Source organism: Colias croceus, chromosome 8 (genome assembly GCF_905220415.1).
Source record: "Colias croceus chromosome 8, ilColCroc2.1".
Lineage (NCBI taxonomy): Eukaryota > Metazoa > Arthropoda > Insecta > Lepidoptera > Pieridae > Colias > Colias croceus.
Genome location: NC_059544.1, coordinates 5,416,428 through 5,441,204, shown reverse-complemented (window position 1 = coordinate 5,441,204; position 24,777 = coordinate 5,416,428). Strand labels below are relative to the sequence as shown.

The window sequence follows — 24,777 nt, the reverse complement described above, 5'->3', positions numbered from 1 at the left end:
AAGTCTGTTTCACACGATGGAATAATACGAATAATAACGAAAAAGTCTGATTTGTCTTTTTATGCCTTACTCGTATTTAAGCAAAAACGTTGAAAATCTTAATATATACTAGCTTCCGCCCGCGACTCCGTCCGCGCGGATGGTTTATATTTTCTCCATTTTGAGTAATTCTGAAAATGATATCTTATAAATATCTATTGGACCCAAATACGGCTAGGCCTATAATAATACGCAACGTGTGTTCGCGGTTCTACGGAACAACGTCTATGGATAAAACTGAAAAATTAAGATTATTTTTTTTCTAAGTATTTTTCCAGGATAAAATGTATCCTATTTTACGCCCAGGATAATAAGGTATAATTATACCAAGTTTCATCGAAATCGAACCGGTAGTTTTCACGTGATGTCTTCACATACAGACAGACAGACAGACAGACAGACAGACAGACAGACAGACAGACAAAAATTTTTTTAATCACATATTTGGGTTTGGTATCGATCCAGTAACACCCCCTGCTATTTATTTTTTTAATATTTTCAATGTACAGAATTGACCCTTCTACAGATTTATTATATGTATAGATAAATCTCGTGTCACAATGTTTGTCCTCAATGGACTCCTAAACCACTTAACCGATTATAATATAATTCGCACACCATGTGCAGTTCAATCCAACTTGAGAGATAGGATAGTTTAAATCTCAAATCGTTTTAGAGAAAGCGGGCGAAGCCGCGGGCGGTAAGCTAGTAAGCATATAAAATCTTACTCATTTTTTAATCCTTAAGGGATAGATGTGGAAAGAATAAGCATTGATAGGAATCAATAAAAATAGCCAAGTTGTAGAAGCACAAAGGGTACCATAATGATATCATTATTTCTTTGAGAGCTTTTTCCTAACGTGCATGCTTTCTGTTTCATTTTCCCTATCTAAACTTAAACAATAAAATGTTTTGTTTGTTGATTTTAAAAATATGACAAGTATTTTTTAATTTTCACAGTCTGAGTAAATAGCACGAAGAACTAAGCCCAATTTATTGCAATTCTAATGTATCAGAACATATAAACGCTATAAACAATAAAATAAAAACAAGTAAAACAAGTTTCGCAGGCTATAAACAACAACAATGTTTTAGTGCATGGATTAAGCCACAATCCCTATTGTGAACCGAATAACCACAAAGCCTTTAAAGGCAACACCGTGTGAAGAAAAGTAACGACCAAATTAATTTTAAACTCTGCAGCAAGTAGGTATGCTGCGGTTACGTGGCCCATGGCTTTTTAAAATTAAAAACATTGTTTGAGCTCTGAAAGGGTGCGGTTCTGCGGGCGAATTTCATTTGTTACGGAGTAGAATAAAGGTAAACATACTTAATTTAATTAAATTCCAACTATCGGTATGCAAACATTATATTACGACACAGGTAAAGAAGACAAATATTGTTGCTAAAAGACGGAACAAATAATAAATTTCATATTAAAACAAAGGTTCGTAAATATTTGGTTTTTAGAAACTTATTGGGTTTGAATATGTTTATGCTACGGTTCGTACTTTTGCCGCCATAACAAACCGAAAAGTCTTCATAAAAACGTTTTAAGATGCTTCTATAGAGATTTTTATTGCGTGACGCATTAACGCCACATCGCGTTTGCGTCGGGTGATATTTTTTGCGGTAACACACCGAACACGCTGCCAAGATACGTGAAATAAGTTGGAAAAAAGGCACTTAGCCCATACGAGATTTTCCTTTGTAGACCCATCCCTTAAGCTTCATAATAATTTCCCTCGAACACATTATTATCCATGCTTCGCGCTCACCCCGTGCCATTTGCTTTATCCATCGTTTCCTGCTTCGTTTTGTAGATAGTATTTCTTATCAAATTTATACCGAAATGTAACCGTTTTATTAAAATGTTTGTTGTTTTATTACGTATACGATTTAAGTCGGAATACTAACGCGAAATCTTTTATATAGCTGCAAAAAGCAAATACTATTAACTTTGTTATTCTATGTTTATGATAGGATTACAGCTTCCTCTTCGGGATCAATGATTACCTACCTATCAAGTATATTTGTTTAATTTATGGGATCAGTATTATAGACATCTAGCACGTGTATTCGTCTCGTTTCGTTCGTATAATATAAGTCTTGTTTTGTTTTCTTTGTATGTACTAAGGTAAAATAATAATATGTGATTATTATTTAATTACTTAATTAAATAAAAATCCATATATAAATAATATTAGCATTAAGCTAATAATAGTACTTCAAAAATAAATTTAAATCATAAAACTTAAGAGTTATTTTCAGAGAATAGCTTTTAAATCTTTATCGAGGGCTTATTAATAATAAAGGAGTTGTAAAATAATGCGTACAGACGGATTTTCATGAAAAGATTAAGCAAGTAAAAATTTCCCTTGCCAAAGAAAAATTACGCTGCTCCAATTTTCCTTATTTTGAGGTTCTTAATTTATAAATGCTTATTCAAATTTTATTATAAGGTAGACTTGTAAAGATTGTTTAAAAATTGTCGAAATACATATTCTAATTGATTATAACAGAGAAAATATAATAAATGAATTACATTTTCGATCAGATATTAATATATTAATTACTCTCCTGAAATCTATAACGGCAACTTATATGAACTTATCAAAGAATTGTAAATGAAAGAATACTCAAAGTTACTTTGTAATACCTATATTTATTTTATGTTGTACTAGAGGTCCGCCCCGGCTTCGCCCGTGGTACATATTATGTAAAAACTATCCTATGTCCTTTCTCGGGTATCAAAATATCTCCATACCAAATTTCATGCAAATAGGTTCAGTAGTTTAGGCGTGATTGAGTAACAGACAGACAGACAGACAGAGTTACTTTCGCATTTATAATATTAGTATGGATTGGCATACGTTTAGATGTGGTTAAGAATATACATGCATTTGACATCTAATCAAATGGACTGAATTCCCAGAACTTTATATTTACTGTGATATATCTTCAGATCTGTAATAGACGAAGAATGAAGATGACTATGGTACTTTGTTTTAAGTTAGCTATATTTACTTCAAGCATAAAGTGATTTTAATATTTTGATATGAGTTGCCTTAATATCTAAACTACAATTATAAAGAGAGAGAAATCAGATTTTTCCTCAAAAACTTTTTGCCTAAATCGCATCAATACATAATTTTTGATTGTATTTTTACTTAACTTGCTTGATTTGTAGTGTTTTTGGATAAAAAATTAGAATATTAACATACTTTACATAATATTATTATATATTTAGAAATAATTCCGTGGTTATTATGTACTTACTTACCTCTTTACAAATAGGTAACAGTATATTACAGCCAAAGTAGAAATTATCAATACACGTGTTCCAAAAACTCTGTGACACATGTGTGTTCGATTTTCAAATATTCTTGTTACTCTTGGCTGTCAAAATGACATTTCACGCTTATCTCCAACCGCTGTGTTGCGGTTCTTTGCTAATTGTATACCACACCTACCGAAATTTCTGCAAAAGAAACATACATTAGGACATGATAGGATAGACATGATTATTATTCAATTAATAGAGTTCAGTTTGTCAGCCGCATTGTTAGTATTTGTAAAATAGGTAAGGAATTTTACTTTAATACACCAACAATGCTTTAAATCAGAAGGAAATTAATTACATCTTGGAATATTATAATTTATATAAATAATGAGGACCAATTATTATTGGTATTCCTACTTGTAAAATAAAACGAACTAACCTGAAATTCACCTTTTATTCCACAATTCTAAATCATATATGAAATCCATATCTATTGCGAGCAAAACCAAGTCATTATGTAGGATTAGCCGGCTAATGCTAAGCATAGTGGAATCGAGTAAGCTATCGATTCTAGCTTCCATATAGAAGCTTCTAGTTAAACCTAAACCTCATTGTATAAAACATTCTGCAAGCATAATATTTTATCATCATTCACTATGAAAATAAAAAAATATAATGTTTGACGCGAGCCACAAAGCATTTTAATTTGAGATCCCGCGCTATTTATGGTTTAATCAATTCAATTCGAAGTGACTCGTGCGGCTCTAATTTGCACATTGTTTGTGTAAATTCAAAAGAATTCGTTAGTTTACAGAACGCAACAAGTTCACAGAGGAAAGTCGCGATTTGCATTCAAAAGAAGTATAGAAACGTACAGGGTTGGCCGAACGGCGTGTCACAGTTCATTAATATTAATCGTCTCAGGCAAACGAGCGGCTACTGTTTTCTATTCATGCATAATTTCAGTTTTGCATCTCTTGAACATTTTAATTGCTGTCTTGGAAAACATTACAACTTTGAAATACTAACAAACGTCAACACGATGACTATGGAAATGAACGCTCTCCACTCTAAGCTTTTTGCTTTATTTTTCTTTGAAGTTTTAAAAATATCGTTCATACTTTGATTTTGATTTGCGGAAACGTAATTGAGTATTAATTAATATAGCATATTTTTGTATTATAAGATTGATAAAACGAATTTTAATGAAAAATAGGTACATATGTTATACTTATAAAATGACTGACTTACATTGCGATACAAAATTTTCATTTTTGTCGACGGTTAGATAGAAATCTAGAATTCTTTTATTAAAATTCTACGAATACAGATGCCGAGATGGAAACAGTTCGAGCAAACTTCCTATGCTTTGAAAAGATATCGAGTATTGCAAGGAATGAGATAGATTAATATATTTTATTCATTGAAATATATTAAAGGAGAAGTCTTCTAATTAGATACTGGCTCAAAAAAAAAATATTTGCGATATTTCTATTCAAAAAATGTATATTCTGCAATTAAAGGTTCCAAAAGTGAACTTGAAACATTAAGATAGCTTTTTATAAACGATAGATATACGTATCTATTTATTTGTTTTAGGAACCACCATATGTATGTTTGAATTTCCGACTCCAACTTTAATGGAATTTTAAATGGAAATTAACTGCTTATTTTTATAATTAGGAAATTTAACGAGTGCCTATCCGAAATTATTCGCCTCAAGCAGTTCCAATTACGGCCAACGACATTAAAATAACCTAAAACCACTGTGTTAAATGACTGAATTACCAGAAAGCGTCTGCTATTCCGTGCCTATTTTCGCCGTCCAAACATGTCAATATCTTCAATTACATCAAAGGATACGTGGTCGACATGACTTCGAAGGTCACGTTCCGTGATGAAAAGGGTCTGGCATTGCTGCCAGCCTCGAGTTTGTGATGTAGGCGTACACATGGCTCCTGTTTATTTGATCTTCATGACCAATCTAAATTTAATTAAGCCTCGTCTATATATGAATTATATAAATATAATTAATTCGGGATAGACTGTAATGAATGATATTACTACGTGATGTAGAATGAATAATTCACCAATTCATTCATGTTGAAAAATCTTGAAGACAAAGTTATGATGGAATTCGAAACTTAAGTAAACTAAATAACGATAAGATATTCCTGATATCAATTAATTATACTGCCGGATATCAAATTATAAAATATATAATATAGCGGAATATGCACTGCTTTAAATTTAATTAAATTGTCTTATGACACCTATGCATTACAAGCCGTCTTGTATCAAATTTTCAATAAAATCCGTTCATCAATCAAAAGCGCTCCTTAAAACTGATATTTTCGTTTTAGTAAACAAATTATATAACAAAGTATATTTTCCATTTGTTCTATACTAACACGTTAGAAAAATTGTAAGTCTGTTTTATATTTATGTCATCCTACAAGTCAGTTTACATTGTTACTTTATCTCAGACAGCTTGACCCGTCCTTGCATGCGCTTCGTACAAACCTAGATAGTATAAAGCTGAACATATTGAATGAAAATCGGTTCCTAACATTTGCATACTGGGACGCATAATGTACTATTATTTTTTACTTTTCTTCCGAAGATATTATAATGTCTCTAGTGCGGTAAGATAGTACTTAGTACAGATTTTGCATAAGTCTTTGAAAAAGTTTAGGTGACAATGTGACAATATATTAGTTTTAAATTTTCATTAAATATGATAATGGATGACGTTGTTAAAAGGTGTTTTTAATAATGCAATGCAAGTTTTTCACATTAATATTAATAGGTATAACTTCATATATTATATTACACACATTATATAAATTAGTTACCCATAAGAGCAATTATTATTGTAACATTAAAAATTAACCGTATCGTTTCATGTGTTGAATAATAAAATGAAAACAACCAGCCACAAAATAAAATAACGTTGAATTTTAGTTCCAAATACATTATGTAGTAAGTATTGATTAAATTAAACACGATATTGTAACGTAAGACTCTTGTACTAATCACTTATCTTGTAATGTATTACGGGATCACGTTACCGTGTTAATTAGACAAAATACTTGACATTAAAACGTATTAATGGCTGTTCCACGAAAAACCCCTTTATACGCATGGAAGCACAAATAAAGGTAATAATACGTATAATAACTTTAATTTATCCTTCCCAAGTTAACGCGAGGCGCGAAAGCCCAAAGCTCATTAAGTACTGACACAAAAAGTTATCGCGACGAGATCCGTAGCGGAGTTCGTTCACGTACTAGCAATCTGCCATCTCGGAGGAAACAAGTATAAGATTATTATTGCTCATCCGGAACCGTTTAATATTCATTAATTACTTACCAGCCTTTACGTGGAAATAAGCTTACGAACGGAATGACCAATTGTACAGAAATAGTATTATAGGAATACGATTTATGGAATAAAATAATAATAGTTAACATATTTGATATTATATGAAACCACAGGCAAAAAATATGATTGGAAAGAATTAAAGAATAAGTATGAATTATGTTTGAAAGGATTATCCCAATAAAATTGTAGCTTTGTCTCTTTATTGACAGAGAAAGCCATCGCGAGGGACTTATTTGTGGATTATCTAAATAAATTATTAAATATTTGACGTAGGATTGTCTGGACCTTTGGAAAACTTCTTTGGCAATAAACAGTGAATATTTTATCCCTAAACACATAAACTTGCAACGAAAACTAGACAAATATAAGTAACGTCCTACACTCACGCAAGATACGTTTACTGTTCAAACAAATGACAACTTATTCGGAAAATATATAATATAGTACCTACTATAAGCTGCCTAACAGCTCGTAAATATGTCTGAATCTTAAAATTAATACCCGGCTTAATTAAGCAAAGTTATAGCCTAAAAATAAATAGCTGGTAAAGTAGTTGAAAATTATTTATGCAACAGCTAGGGGCATTTGCTTCGAACGTAACTCATTGCAATAAGCAGCCACCGAGCTATCCGCGCTTCGGAATTAGTTAATTGTGAATTTGCTGCTGTTTCAGAAACCAAGTGAAATTGTGACGCCATCTCAAAGATGGTTTAAGAATGGAAGGAACTTCTATTTGATGCTCTATTTTCATATATTATGGAGATAATGTGAAGTGATTAAGGTAAATATTTAATAGAGCTAATTGATGCTTTTTTAACCTTATGATTCGGACCGAGATTTTATACTTGACATAAATTGTTTCCGTTGATTGACTAATCCCAAAATTATTTTACTTTCGTAAAGTTATCCAACACTTATTAATAAATTCTTGACTTTTCTATTTCAGACTCAAATTAAACAAAGTTAACATAAAGTCTACATTAACAGCGGTCTCGGTTGTAGCCTATGGCCTATTTATTACTTAGTATTTATTATATTTAGCTAAGAGATTTTGCGGAAATGAAGTCTCCGAGCTAAATGTCATTTAAGCCTCTAAGTGACTCTTCGTGTAGTGAACGTTGCTGGTTGATTAGAAAAGTGCTATATTAAAAAACTTAATTAGTTAGCTATTAATTTCACTTTATAAATATTAGGTCGGTATTTATTTTAATGAAATGTCAACGACACATATTTTTTTATTGGTACAAAGGTTAAATATACCTTTTTGTAGAAGTAAAATCATTTAAAACCAGTCAACAAAAACCGATGAATTAAAAATAATTGCAGACATAAAACTGATTAAATGTTTTCATCGAAATAGATAGAAAATATATTATTCATTTAAAATAAACTTTTACAGGAAAAGCTATAAACCAACTCCACAATAATCAAAATTTATTCAATTTCCCTTTTAAAGGATACCGGAGTTACCTTTTTGAATAATGCTTTTAAGATAAAATTAACGTGGGCCGAGGAAATGAGAAAAAGTAATAAAATGTAGCAGACGGAGTGTTAAAAGCGTTATCATAAGTGGCACATCGCCGCTTTCATATACAATTAAAAGAGGAAAAACGCAAAAACTATCTTCGCTACATGGAAATTTACTTTGCTTTAACGCCGCGCTAGAAACTTAAAGAAAAACTGACGAACTACAAAGCCAACCCAACAACTATGAAAAAGGTGACAAGGCACAAATCAATTTTGTTTGAGTTTCGTCCCAAAAAGGATAAAATAATTTTTGTTTTGATGTGATATATTCTAAGGATTACCATAAACAATTGAGCTATCTCCGTCTACATTTTTGTTTTATTATTTTTGCCCAAAACGTAAATAAGCGGTTTATTGCTTGTTTCATTTACCGGACTCGTTTCTCCCGAGGACATTTGGTCCCGTTCATATTTTCCTCAAATTCATTGCTCACAATCAAAACCAGTGAAAATTTCATTAAGTTTTATGACAAATAATTCAAGGGATATTATTGTCTGTTGTTGCAGGAAAACTTTGTATTGGTTAAGAAAAATGTTTAAACATATAATTATAATTATTAAATAAATCTGACTTCTGAGTAATAAAACTCCTTCTTATTTCATGTCGATTCTGTTATTTTAACTCGCCAGCTCCAGGGTCTTTTCATTTTCCAACTTTTGAAGCAATTACGAAAGTAGTAGTAAAGTTTCCCATCGTCCCTCTCAGGTTTTCATTTTCAAGAATGAATTTTCAAATTAGGAGCGTTCGGTTTAGCCTTTTAAGTATTTCATAAATAATTTATTTTTTAAATATAAGTCGCTATCATTAGCCGAAAATATGAAATACAAGCTAAAAGTACTTTTATAAATACTTTAACATGATGGCCTGTTTCTTAATGATTCATTTGAAAAATTTAGTACAAACGGTTTAATATGGGATATAAATATATCGTCTAGCAAATTAAGTGATCGTATGAAAAGCTTGGTTTCATTTGCCGCCATTCGCTTTAAAGACTCGATTAGGTCTTTTAAAATCGGTAAAGATAAAAATGGATGAAAATGGAGGCTGTTAGTGAGTTAAAAGAGCATTGTTTTCTAAAAAGTCTTTTGTGGCTCGTAAAGCACGTTGTGGTGTGAAGTACATGCGAATTCAATTTGTGTCATTGTAGCGCTTTCACTACAAGTGGTCACTACAAAGCCCGTCATGCAGCGTTAGCTAAAAGCAAAGTTAAAATCATTCTCGTAAGACGCTTTTTGTTTAATTCATAGCAATGCTATATTCCTAGGACGCTTAAAATACCAGTGACTTCATTAACGTTGACGTATTGTTTTAAGAGGTAGTTGCAAAGTGAACAAGCATGCAACTTTAGCGTAGGAACTTTTAAAATAACTGCAAAAATAAGGTGGATCTTAATTGTATTTGGAATGGTTCACCGTAATAGAATGAGGTATCAGCTTAACAGCGTAATCGGAGAAGCCATGTCGATAATATAAAGGTCAAAGTAATTCAAAAGCTTTTAAAGGTTTATAGATTTTCCTTCAAACAATATTCCATTTTGATAAAAGAAAGAATGTGGCACGTCTGCGACCTTCGCACCACCTTTTAGTTTGTTATACAATACGGTGGACATTCATAAATATTTCAACTTCAGGATTTTCTTAATATTGTAGAAAGCTTTGGAACAATTTTTATTGGCATTTTTTTTCATTTACCCATGTTGACTTTTTCTACTCGAAAATGTATTTTTCTCGATTCAACACGTATTTCTAGGCTATTGTTATTTTTTGACATCAAAAATAGAAAGGGCATTCATTTTCACTAATTTAGAATTACATAATTACCCGCTAAATCGTGCTGTAACCACAGTTTCCATTGTACTGTTTTGACAAATCCAACTTTAATCTAATATTAAACGTAACACCCAAACGGCTGATTTGCGACCTTACTCATGATGCCATAAAGAGAAAATTGCGTATTTCATGAATTACCTACAGCTCTCACCATCACAGTCAGTAAATATTTAAGCTTTCATATACTGCGTGTGCTTAGTGCTGTGCAAACATCAAGCGAGTCAAGAATGTAATAACGAAGTACTATTAGTTGTTTTTATGATATCCATTGTTGACATTTTCATAATAATTGTGAAGTATAAATCTGCAAATTGCCACTTGAAGTAGAATATAGTTGTGTAGATAAGTGCATAGGTAGGTTATATTAAATATAAAATGGAGATTTTATGAAATTACTAATTTATTTAAGATTTGATGCCAGAATTCTCGATTTCATTTAGGTGTAACAAAATACACGATGTAGGTGGATAGATTAGGGCTAATTTTGGAACTCAGCATCTAGAATTCCTTTTAAGTTGTAATTTGAGACGTCTGCTAAAGCAAAAATAGAGTATAGCCGTAATAAGACTGTTACCTATTTTTAACAATTTAATTTTATATTTAGTAGAATCAAACATTCGCTTTGTAATGTTATTCATTGTAGTCATATTATAAGAAGAAAAAATTTCACTGAGAGGTAAAGGAAACATGGTTATTGGTTATATTTAAATCGATTTTTGTTGATTGTATTATGCAACCTACCTATCCATACTAATATTATAAATGCGAAAGTAACTCTGTCTGTCTGTCTGTTACTCAATCACGACTAAACTACTGAACTAATTTGCATGAAATTGGGTATGAAGATATTTTGATACCCGTGAAAGGACATAGGCTACCTTTTATTGCGAAATATGTACCACGGGCGAAGCCGGGGCGGACCACTAGTTTAAGATATAGCAACATAAACGGAATATACAAACATAACAAATTATAACAAAAAAATTTTGTTCAAATAAAAATGTTTATAGGTAAACATTCTCACCATAAACAATACATATAACATAGCAAGTAAATGTACTGTTTCAGTAAATTGCAAGACATTAAAATTTATAAACGGCCGCAAATACGATACAATATTGAAGATGATAGTTCCTATGGGATTGAGGCCGACTCCAAGATTAAATGCTTCTACTATTCGGCAGTGATTTTACGCTACGATGAGTTTTGTAAGCATATTTTATTCATGATTAAAACAGTATTTATGTTGCAGCCATCTTTTTAAATCAGCCATTTGATTAAAAGTCTAGGCTCTTGATAATTTGGAGATTCTGCTAGATATTCTAATTATAAATAACTCGCATATTATCGCTTATTAAACGGATATGGTGCCATTATATTTTATCTAATAATTAAATTTCTTTATTATAAACACAGACTCATCTGTTAGTTACGTGACTTAAAAATATGTTAGTAAATAAAAGTAAGAATTACACATCAAATTACATGTGAAATAAATAAATACATAATTACATTATTTTATCATATTCTAATTGTCATTATGCATCGAAGAAAGTAGAACTTGTACTACAATATTATGATGAATCTTGGGTTAATTATGCATAATTGATTTCCACAATAGCTTATTGTATGAGACTTTCTTTCATAGATAGTAATAATTTAAAAGCTATTCACTGCTCAAGCACTTTAATAAAGAATAATTTTTATTTCTTTTTATTTTAGTTCAATAATTAAAAATGTTTCTAACAGTATCATTGAACATTGTTGTTTTGTTTAAAATAGCTTTAAGATCAGAAATGTATCATGGTGCATTTACATCAAACCAGCGAATGTTCATTCTAACTTATATGTCAAATTCTTTTAGTGTAAACAGGCGTAGAGCATTCTTTCGTTGTTCTTAATGCGTTCGTAAAGATTCGATGCAATGTTCAAATATTAAACAACACTGAACTACGAGTTTTCGTTTACCTGCACAGACTATACTACAAGATCACGAAATAATGCTCTTGCTCTAGCTCTAGCTCCATGTTCGTTTGGTGTAAATGTACCGTCATGCAAATGAGCATCTACTTATCCGGATAGAGATTTTTTTTTTGTTTTGTATAAATGTCTTTCAATATCTACAAATTAATATTTCTAAAGTTTTTTTTGTCAGTTAATTTTTTCTTTAACATGTAACACAAAACATGTTTATTTGTTGTTCTTATAATAATTTGACCTTCTGGAATAATATTCATTAAGTTTATTGGTTGAGATGGTTGTTAAATCATCTCAATAGATGGCGCGCGGTGTGTCCCTTAAGACACATAAAACTGAAAGGATAGAATAAATTCGATTACTCGGGCGGGTCACGAGTGGCTGAGTTGGTTAGGCATCCGCCCCGGAATGGCGCGAAGGATGCGGGTTCGAGTCCCGCCTCGTGATCGAATTTTTTCTATTCTTTATAAATTTATATTTATAAAGCATTTGAATGCCATAAAAACCAAAAAATATAAATTCATTAAGTTTCAAGTTTAAATACATTTTTAATAAAAAAATGACAGCCTGAATTATTAACTATGGACATGAGAATTACGAAGAGTGACGCTTAACGTTATCCATACTATTGTTCATCTATACATATAATAAAATCGTAGGAAAGTCAAAACTGTACATTGAATATTTTTTTAAAAGAATATCTGGGCCGTGATCTATAATCGATATAGAAGCCAAAAACATAGTTTTTAGAATTTTTGTCTGTTTGTCTGTTTGTCTGTTTGTCTGTTTGTCTGTTTGTCTGTTTGTCTGTATGTTTGTCCGAGCTAATCTCGAAAAGTACTGCATAGATTGACTTCAAATTTTGCATGAATATTACTAACAGGTCGGGTGAGGCTATAGGCTACATATTATCAAGCTATCACCTACGGGGGAGGAGCTGTGAACCTTTATTTTTCTTACGTATTCCGTGTATTACGACAGCGTACAATCTAAAGACTCATGTTTAAATGTTGGTTTCGAGTAAGCCATGCTATTATCTAGCTTTACAAAATAAAAACTATGTCATTTACGTAATTTGGGCAGAGAAACAGTTTAATGAATTTAGTAGTATAAAGACAAATTAGAAACAGCGCCATCTATTAAATGTTATAAAAATCAAATCAATTTACACGTTAACTATTGGAAATTAATAATCAAATGACGCATATATAAATGTTGTTTGACAATATCTAGATTGACACTATAAAAATTGTGCCATTTAAGTAACTTGGGAAGAGAAACATAGCTTAAAGAATGTAAGTTGTATAATGTTAATTTTGTAACAGCGCCATCTATGAGATTTCGTAAAAATCAAATCAATTTACATGTTAACACTGCTGAACACAATGTTAAAAATTAATAATTTAAATATAATTATGTTATTTATTTATTTAACTCTTTAACCCATATCTTCCATTCCCTATAAGATATATTTCGTGGAAATAATAAACTACATTTTTTTTAAAGTGAGGGTACTTAGATGTTTATTATTTTAAGTAAAAATAGACACCATTATCTACAGTTAATCTAATGATTGTGTTACAAAGAGTATAATAATATATTGTTGTGTTCATTAGTTACAATTTTTAAAATCTTCGTGTTTTATAAATTTACTAGCTTACCGCCCGCGGCTTCGTCCGCTTTGTCTAAAACCTAATAAATTATGTACTAAAACCTTCCTCTTGAATCAGTCTATCTATTAAAAAAACCGCATCAAAATCTGTTGCGAAGTTTTAAAGATTTAAGCATACAAAGGGACATAGGGACATAGGGACACAGAAAGCGACTTTTTTTATACTATGTAGTGATATTTATAAAGCAATTGAATGCCATAAAACCAAAAATATCAAATGCAATCTTCGTGTTTTGTGAATTTTCACCATCATGCGTTCCCACAAAAGGTAAGTTGTTACTTACAGGTATTTATTGAAATGAAATGAAATGAATGATTCTTTTATTATTTTGAGGTGCATTGGGAACAGAAGTTTTTGATAAAATTTTATTTGTAAGTACTTAGCTTTTTTTATAGATTTACAGTTAACTTTTGATTTTTTTATTCAATGCTAATAAAATTATATCGCCTTTGGAAGACGATTTCTGCTGATATTTTTACTACACCACTTGAAAATTGATGATTTGATGATAAAGACAGTAGCAGCGAGGATTAAGTGGAAATTAGTAATCATCCGCTTCGTCAATTTTTGACTGAAGTTAATGTCCAACGTCCAATGGTTCAATCATTGGAAGTATCTCGGGAAATTTTGGAGGATATTTTTCAGGAAGGAGAGGAGGGGCAGCCAACCACATATCAAACTACTACGTTTTAGTACCGAAAAAAATGTTATTGCCAAATGAAACGTAAATTTTGCACTCACAACTTTACAAGTAATGTTTTTATTTTGACTTTGCGGTTATCTGATTATAATATTAATCGTTATGGCTATCGATGTACCGACCGTACTGGGATCAGAGTAGGTACATGATATACAGTTCATCATCCAGGATTGCTTAGAGCATTTTCACACTGAAAAAGATGTTTTCTTTGAATCGTAGTTGCTTCATTTATTTATTTTTAATCATTTTAAATAAAATGTTTTATATTTTATAAATATATCATTTTCATTATTTAAGTAGATAAAATAAATTATGTTACGGTTTTATAAGAAAACACATTATATTTGTTAGGCGACGGTGATTTCTTCCAGGCAAAAGAAATCATCTTCAGGATGGAATCATCCTGGATCATCTTCAGAATCATCTTCTGAATCATCTTCAGAATCATCTTCAGAATCATCTTCTGAATCATCTTCAGGATGGAATCATCATCATGGATCCAGATGGGGGTCAAGTGACGCGGGCCACGTACCACAAACATGCTTTGTTTGTGGTATCGAGCGCGAAAGATAGTCATCGTGTTTTTAGTAAAGTTACTATGTAAACTAACGTAATTTAATACTTAGGTACATATTCTATAATGGTGTGCTCAAACTGTTAATCTACATTTAATTTAGATTATTATTTGATACTAAGTAATGTAGAATTTAAACCACATTCATGTTTTCTTCAGATTTTAAGATTTTCTTATCAGAGTGTTCAATTTTAATGTAGTTAAATTTTATAAGAGACAATAATTAAGAAAATTTTAAAATAAAGTGTCACGTATTTTTTTTAAACAACGAATGACGAAAAACGACCTAATCGCGGACGAAGTCGCGGGCAACAGCTAGTATACTATAAAATCCTCACAATTAGTAGAGCGTACTAACAAAGGGAAATTATAATAGTAACTACTCTGAATAGGACTGAATATAGAGCCTCATTATGAAGGTCTACTATAAAGCAAGCGCAATTAATATTTTGTGCGACACATTGCTGAACAAAAACGCAAGTAAAGAAAGTTTCTACAAAATGCACGGCTGCTTTATCTCGTAGCAGAAAAATACTGTTGGTTATAAATCGTAAGAGACAGTTTATTTTAAAATAACTGATTAATTGTAAATGTTATACAGTTTCTAACTAATGTTTAATACTTGTTGGTCAGTAGGTACTGAGCAGTAAGTTTTTCCTAATGCATAAATAACATCTGAATAATAAATATAGCCTTAAAAACTATGAATATTGAAAATTAAAATGAAATTTGTAAATGTCATTACAAAAAGTGAAGTAGGTAAAAGAAAATCGCAGTACCCTTTGATGTACAAATGCTCGAATAGGATGCAAGGTGGATACAGTTATTTCAAGGTATGTTAAAGCAGAGGAACGTATGTATAAACCCGATGCGGTCTGAGACCGCGAGTTGTCACTGCTAATTTGCACCCAATTGTTCATCGCAGAATGAAAGAGAAATAAGAAGAAAATAGCCGGAAGTCTATCTAACTCACTAATTAGCCTTGCGAATTTACATTCCTTTTTCACTATGAGGTAACACAATTGAATTCATTTGTAATTTTAAACGAAGCCGGTTGATGTTGATTTATTCAGTCGTCTGAATTATTAATAAACTTACAGTCTACCTGCGGAAGACGCTTCTTGAAAATTTTTGTATTGCAATAAACCGCTCTGAAACAAAACTTGTTTACGATTGGGTTGGAATATGATAAGGAATGTTGATATTAAGCGGTAGACTAAAGCAATTGAACGAAAAAAAGTCAGATCTTTAATAAAAAAGGTTATTTTTTATGTAGTAAATGTAAAAGAAAACCACGAAACACTTAGAAAAATAAGGTACAAATTATGTATATATATCCTTGGATAAAAATGATTAAAAAATAAGATTTACAAATAATTTTAATTTCGCAAGTACGGTAACAATAATAATCTCACATTTATGCTTAAGTCAATATAAAAAAGATAATATGTATTCACTTCTTTTATTTTAACGTCAACGAACAAAGAATATAGAAGACATCGAATTATATCAAATATTCTGTATCTGCGTTTGGAATACGGCAGCCAATGAAAGATAATAATTTGACAGATAACTGACCGAACCGCCTGGATTGTTTCGGTGTCATCGTCCAGTCGCTATATATAATTAAACCGCTAAATATAATCGGTAATCTGCCATATTCTTACTTATATTAACAGCGAATTATTCGAGCATAATTCGAACCGTGAATAACTATATTGAGAAGCTTAGCAACTCGCAACTCATGAAACTATTAGCTCATTTCAGAATATGTTTCCCAAACTTTAGCTTAAGCTGACCACAAAACGAGGAAACTTTTAGGATCTGTTTTGCGTATGTTATAATATAGAAAACTGTATTTAATACGTAGACTACACTCGATTAGTATTATCAAATATTTATTAAAAAGGACCAATGTTTGAGTTTGGCCTAGCATTAATAAAATATGTTGGTAATTTATGAAAACTAGCAATCATTAATATTCATGGCTTACTAGATCTAAATGAGATAATATAATAATTGTAAAATTTTCTATACAAAAAGCACGTAACAGTTATGGGAATTATTATCAAATGGATGAAGTGGAAATGTGGTATTTTTGTTGGTCCATAATAATATACACTTCAGTGTTTTTGTTTCTAAAATATTTCCGACGATATCTATAATTGTATACCAAAAATAAACGTGTGGTTGATCTCCATTACTGTAAAGATTTTTTTTGTTGGTGACGTACAACATTGAGAGTTTTGAATGCATTCTTTGAACGTTGAATATGCCTTAATAATGGATTGATGCGTTATATTAAAACGAGTTAAAGTCTGCGGTTCGAAGTTCAGAAGCAGACGCAGAAATTTGAGTCAGCAGCTTAACTCTGAAGATTTTAAGCGCGTTCCATTCCATTTCACTTGTCAAGGAATGCTACGAGTGAATTCTAATTTAATTTCTTTGGCGCGAATGCTAATATTGCTTTTATATTTCTTTGAAAAGATTAAACGCAAGAGCGCAGGAATGCAAATTTTCTTTGATCAGCACTATTGAAACAATAAAATAAAATGAACAATTTTCGTTTGCATAATCTTTATTGTACGTTGAACTGGAAATTTATTTATTTTTTAGTTTTATTGATTTTATTTGTTTGATAGATTTAATAAACCCACATTCACACGTTAATGTGTTTCAAATTATCTAATTCATATTTTCTTCTGTATGGAACTGTTAATAAATAAATAAATTTCAGTTAGTAAACTAAAATTTGTACCTACTCTCATAACCTCTTAAACAATAAAAGTACACTCGTACTTACGTATACCAATTTTCTTTTCTATTTTCTTATTATAATTAATTAAAACATAGAAAGCCATCGATAAAATAAAGTAATATTAAATGTACGGTGCACAGTTGAACACGTCTGTACTCGTGTGGCAAGTTTCCTTTTATTATAAACTTTTAAAAGCCCTATAAAATCAGCTACTAACAGTAACTGCTCATTAATTCTTCATTATTTTCGATAAAGCTTCTCTTTCACAGAAAAACAAAGTTTCACACAAAAAACGAACATGTTTTTTGTCTCCGTTAAACTTTTATTCCCTCTATTACGGCTGAAAGCAAAGTTTGTTATTAATATCAATTCCAGTCTTAAAAAGTTTATACCACGAAAACAAGTTACAAAACGTAGGATTATCATCATTTCGAAGAAATCCTTTAGCAGTGTTTTATATTATACCTTGTAAAAAGCTATTAACTTGACAAAAACAAAAAATATACTTAGGTACCCTAAAATTTGGATTGGCCTGGTAAAAGGTGTTTCAAAATGACATTAATCTGACTGAGACTTGACTGAGACTTGACTGAGACTGAGAACCTCAGCTGAGAACCATCAATTCCTATAAAATATTCAAAACAATATTACATGCTGTGAGCTGTCTCTTCCTATATTACTTGCTCTGTGTCAATATCAGTACAGTACGAAGTAAGTCACGACACGAAGTAAGTCAAGTCTGTTGAACGCGAGTCATTGCGCTCCGTAAATTTTAATCCAATTTTCGCAAAATGTCGCAGTCTAAGCTCGAAAAAGTGGTTTCTGAGCTGCACAAATCCATCGTCGAGCTCACGAAAAAGGTGGAATCGTTGGAAACTATAATAAACGAGCAAAATACTTTAATTAAATCTCAGGCGGATTCAATATCGAAGTTAACAAAGCAGCAAGCAACGGATTCAAGTACCTCCAAGTTGCAAGAAAACAATGAGGTGTCATTAAGAAACAGACCAATCCGAGCCGCTAGACTTCGTGTACCATTGGTCGCCAACGACGTGCGCAAGAAACGTGATGTGCTGCAGGGCGCTGCGTCAGCGAGCGACGCCGCTTCCGCGATGAGTGCGAGCGAGGACGACTGTGCTAACTCCCTTGCACCTATGCAGAACGCGAACACTGTCATCGACGCAAACGCCGTACAATCAACGGACAATAATAACTGGATTCAAGTTAAACATAAACGACCAAAAAATGTAATGCGCGGGAGTGCAGCCCCCGGCAATTCTATGATCGAAGCTTCTGAAAGATGGAAATACTATCATTTGTTTTACGTAAAGGCGGGAACCGCTGCCGAAAAAATTACTGAACATATAATGAAAACTTGTAAAATCGATAACTGCACCGTTGAAGTATTAAAATCGCGAGGTAATTATTCGTCGTTTAAGATTGGCGTACTTGCAAAAGTATCTCAGCTGATTATGGATGTCAACAATTGGCCGGAGGATGTTTGTATAAAGCCGTGGCGCAATAACTTTCGTAAACAAAGTAGTGATCAATAAGTTTTGTTATATGACTATTACCTATCAAAATTGCAGAGGTTTACGCAGTAAAACAACGGAGTTTAGAAAGTCGGTGTTTAATTCTTCATCACATATATTCGCATTGACAGAAACATTTTTGAACGATTCTATGTGTGATTCGGAGTTATTTCCCAATAATTATACAGTTATAAGGAAGGATCGTGCAAATGACACAGGTTATGGTGGTGTTTTATTAGCGGTACGCAGTGAGTATTCAGTGAAACGTATATACGATGTAGATGGTCTTTCAAATGATAAAGAAATAATCCTCGCTTTGTTATCATATAAAAATATTAGGTATTTGTGTGCTGTTGTGTATATTCCCCCGAGTTATAATGATAACCAATTTTCCAATATTTTATATGTGTTAGAAAATGCAGTATGTAAATTTTCACCTATAGATGTACTCATTTTAGGAGATTTTAATTTGTATTCCATGAGCAGGCACTCAAACGAGATATTTAATTGTTTTACAGCCTTTTGCAAACTAAATCAACATAATACTGTTTTAAATAAATCGGATAGAATGTTAGATCTTGTTTTGAGCAGCATGTCATTGCAATGCGTATCTGTGAGCGGTGATATACCACCTCTCGTACCCATGGATGCACACCATCCACCACTCGAAATAACAATAAAGTGTAGGCGAAGTACAGCCCTCGTTAGTAAGGATGAGGAACCCCCTTCATCCCAGGAATCTATAAATAAATCTTATCAATATTTTTGTGACTGGAATTTTCGGAAAGCTGATTTTAGTTTGTTACTAGCTGTTGCCCGCGACTTCGTCCGCGATTAGGTCGTTTTTCGTCATTCGTTGTTTAAAAAAAATACGTGACACTTTATTTTAAAATTTTCTTAATTATTGTCTCTTATAAAATTTAACTACATTAAAATTGAACACTCTGATAAGAAAATCTTAAAATCTGAAGAAAACATGAATGTGGTTTAAATTCTACATTACTTAGTATCAAATAATAATCTAAATTAAATGTAGATTAACAGTTTGAGCACACCATTATAGAATATGTACCTAAGTATTAAATTACGTTAGTTTACATAGTAACTTTACTAAAAACACGATGACTATCTTTCGCGCTCGATACCACAAACAAAGCATGTTTGTGGTACGTGGCCCGCGTCACTTGACCCCCATCTGGATCCATGATGATGATTCCATCCTGAAGATGATTCAGAAGATGATTCTGAAGATGATTCTGAAGATGATTCAGAAGATGATTCTGAAGATGATCCAGGATGATTCCATCCTGAAGATGATTTCTTTTGCCTGGAAGAAATCACCGTCGCCTAACAAATATAATGTGTTTTCTTATAAAACCGTAACATAATTTATTTTATCTACTTAAATAATGAAAATGATATATTTATAAAATATAAAACATTTTATTTAAAATGATTAAAAATAAATAAATGAAGCAACTACGATTCAAAGAAAACATCTTTTTCAGTGTGAAAATGCTCTAAGCAATCCTGGATGATGAACTGTATATCATGTACCTACTCTGATCCCAGTACGGTCGGTACATCGATAGCCATAACGATTAATATTATAATCAGATAACCGCAAAGTCAAAATAAAAACATTACTTGTAAAGTTGTGAGTGCAAAATTTACGTTTCATTTGGCAATAACATTTTTTTCGGTACTAAAACGTAGTAGTTTGATATGTGGTTGGCTGCCCCTCCTCTCCTTCCTGAAAAATATCCTCCAAAATTTCCCGAGATACTTCCAATGATTGAACCATTGGACGTTGGACATTAACTTCAGTCAAAAATTGACGAAGCGGATGATTACTAATTTCCACTTAATCCTCGCTGCTACTGTCTTTATCATCAAATCATCAATTTTCAAGTGGTGTAGTAAAAATATCAGCAGAAATCGTCTTCCAAAGGCGATATAATTTTATTAGCATTGAATAAAAAAATCAAAAGTTAACTGTAAATCTATAAAAAAAGCTAAGTACTTACAAATAAAATTTTATCAAAAACTTCTGTTCCCAATGCACCTCAAAATAATAAAAGAATCATTCATTTCATTTCATTTCAATAAATACCTGTAAGTAACAACTTACCTTTTGTGGGAACGCATGATGGTGAAAATTCACAAAACACGAAGATTGCATTTGATATTTTTGGTTTTATGGCATTCAATTGCTTTATAAATATCACTACATAGTATAAAAAAAGTCGCTTTCTGTGTCCCTATGTCCCTATGTCCCTTTGTATGCTTAAATCTTTAAAACTTCGCAACAGATTTTGATGCGGTTTTTTTAATAGATAGACTGATTCAAGAGGAAGGTTTTAGTACATAATTTATTAGGTTTTAGACAAAGCGGACGAAGCCGCGGGCGGTAAGCTAGTAAATTTATAAAACACGAAGATTTTAAAAATTGTAACTAATGAACACAACAATATATTATTATACTCTTTGTAACACAATCATTAGATTAACTGTAGATAATGGTGTCTATTTTTACTTAAAATAATAAACATCTAAGTACCCTCACTTTAAAAAAAATGTAGTTTATTATTTCCACGAAATATATCTTATAGGGAATGGAAGATATGGGTTAAAGAGTTAAATAAATAAATAACATAATTATATTTAAATTATTAATTTTTAACATTGTGTTCAGCAGTGTTAACATGTAAATTGATTTGATTTTTACGAAATCTCATAGATGGCGCTGTTACAAAATTAACATTATACAACTTACATTCTTTAAGCTATGTTTCTCTTCCCAAGTTACTTAAATGGCACAATTTTTATAGTGTCAATCTAGATATTGTCAAACAACATTTATATATGCGTCATTTGATTATTAATTTCCAATAGTTAACGTGTAAATTGATTTGATTTTTATAACATTTAATAGATGGCGCTGTTTCTAATTTGTCTTTATACTACTAAATTCATTAAACTGTTTCTCTGCCCAAATTACGTAAATGACATAGTTTTTATTTTGTAAAGCTAGATAATAGCATGGCTTACTCGAAACCAACATTTAAACATGAGTCTTTAGATTGTACGCTGTCGTAATACACGGAATACGTAAGAAAAATAAAGGTTCACAGCTCCTCCCCCGTAGGTGATAGCTTGATAATATGTAGCCTATAGCCTCACCCGACCTGTTAGTAATATTCATGCAAAATTTGAAGTCAATCTATGCAGTACTTTTCGAGATTAGCTCGGACAAACATACAGACAAACAGACAAACAGACAAACAGACAAACAGACAAACAGACAAAAATTCTAAAAACTATGTTTTTGGCTTCTATATCGATTATAGATCACGGCCCAGATATTCTTTTAAAAAAATATTCAATGTACAGTTTTGACTTTCCTACGATTTTATTATATGTATAGATATTCTATTTTTGAGAATATAGATTGGTCTGATCTTTATGCTATAAAAGATGCAAATGAAGCCGTCGACTTTCTTTATTCTAAAATTTGCAAAAGTTTAAGCTATTGCGTACCTTTAAAAAATGTTAACAAGCCTGCTAGTCGTTACATTTATCCTACTTGGTATACGGCGGAGATTATTTATAATATTAAAAATAAATATTATCACCACAAAACATACAAAACAAGTGGTAATTTAGTTAACTTTGAACTTTTTAAATATTATCGTGCCTTAGTCAAGAAATTGATTAACAAAGCGTACCAAGATTACACTAAAAGGATTGGTAGTGAGATTTGTAATAATCCTGCAAATTTTTGGAAATTTGTCAAGGAACTTCGTAAAAGCAGATGCGCTATGGATTCATATAATTATAACAATAAAACCTTAGTTGGGCAAGATGCTGTAAATTCGTTCGCTGAATATTTTAGTTCTGTATTTTTGCAAAATTCTCCCCGCTTAAACGTCGAAGAAGCTTTACAAATTTCTGATTCAAACTTTAATGATTCTTTATATGTAAAAATTGATAAATTTAAACCTTCTGAGTTAAAACAGGTCAGTAAAAAATTAAAGTCGCATTCTGCCGCCGGACCGGACGGTATCCCGCCCTTCGTAGTTAAGGATTGTATATCGGTTTTTCTGAGTCCCTTGTTACACATATATAATTTATCCATAGAGCAGTCATTATACCCCGCTGTATGGAAAATTTCCCGTGTGACTCCCATACAAAAAAATAGTGATAACTGTGATATAACTAACTATAGACCCATAGCCGTGTTGTCGACATTTGGTAAGTTATTTGAGATGCTACTTAATAATCGAATTAAAAGACAAATTGAACCTCATTTGAGTGAATGTCAACATGGGTTTAGATCCAAGCGATCGACAACAACTAATCTCACAAATTTTGTAAGCTATGTAAACGCACGTATGGATGAAAAGAAACAAGTTGACGTCGCCTATTTTGATTATCAAAAAGCTTTTGATAAAATAGACAACGACATACTATTATATAAATTTGCTCTATTTGGCTTCAATCCGAAGCTCTTACAATTTTTCGCTAATTACCTAAAAGATAGGAAACAGTATGTACAGTTAGGAAATTATAAATCATATATGTATTACACGAGATCGGGTATAAGTCAAGGCTCGAATTTAGGGCCAACCCAGTTTTTAATTTTAATAAACGATTTGCCAAATGTAGTCAGCACCGCTAGATGTCTGATGTTTGCTGATGACCTCAAGTTATACTTGACAGTTAATAACTTTACTGATCACCAGATGCTTCAAAACGATATAAATTCTGTTGCCCGGTGGGGTGTAGAAAATAGTTTGCTTTTCAACACTGAAAAGTGCAAAATAATGAGCTTTTCGCGCTCTCTAGTGCAACAAAACTTCAATTACAAACTAAATAATTTAAATTTGCAGCGCGTTTCAAATATAAAAGATTTAGGTGTCACCTTTACATCTCGCTTAGATTTTAAAGAGCATATAATTAACTTGTGTAACAAATCCCTAAAAACGCTAGGATTTATAATCCGTACTAGTCATAATTTTGATAATATTAAATGTGCCATCTCTCTTTATACCGCATATGTAAGAAGCAGCCTCGAGTATAATTGTACTATATGGGACCCCTATGAACATAAATATATTTTAAAGCTCGAAAAAGTACAAAAGAAATTTTGCAGATTTATTTATAAAAAGATGTACGGATACTATCCATACATTTATCCCTCCTTATTTGTTTATGGCATGACAGGCTTTATGTCACTGGAGTCGCGACGCAAATATTATATGCTAATACATATGTACCAACTGTTACACGGGGGCGTGGACAACCCAGACGCACTAGAGCAGATCTGTTTAAACGTTCCGCCTAAGATCATGTACAGCGTGGCGGGTCCTCTGGACGTGGGCCTGCGACGCCTTCGCGATTTGTTCACCGTCCAGTCGGGAGGGCGAACGAAGAGTGGTAGGAATGCTCCCCTTATACGAGGAATAAAGCTGCTCAATGACATGCTCGCTCACAGCAAT

At 31.8% G+C, this 24,777-nt stretch overlaps 1 protein-coding gene across 1 annotated transcript; it reads left to right on the top strand.

Moving 5' to 3' along the window:
• Positions 1–18,535: 18,535 nt before the first annotated feature.
• Positions 18,536–19,404, top strand: LOC123693692. Its single transcript, XM_045638886.1, has 2 exons — positions 18,536–19,163; positions 19,334–19,404. The coding sequence occupies exons 1-2, from the start codon at positions 18,536–18,538 to the stop codon at positions 19,402–19,404; spliced, it is 699 nt and encodes a 232-aa protein (XP_045494842.1).
• The last annotated feature ends 5,373 nt before the right edge of the window (positions 19,405–24,777 follow it).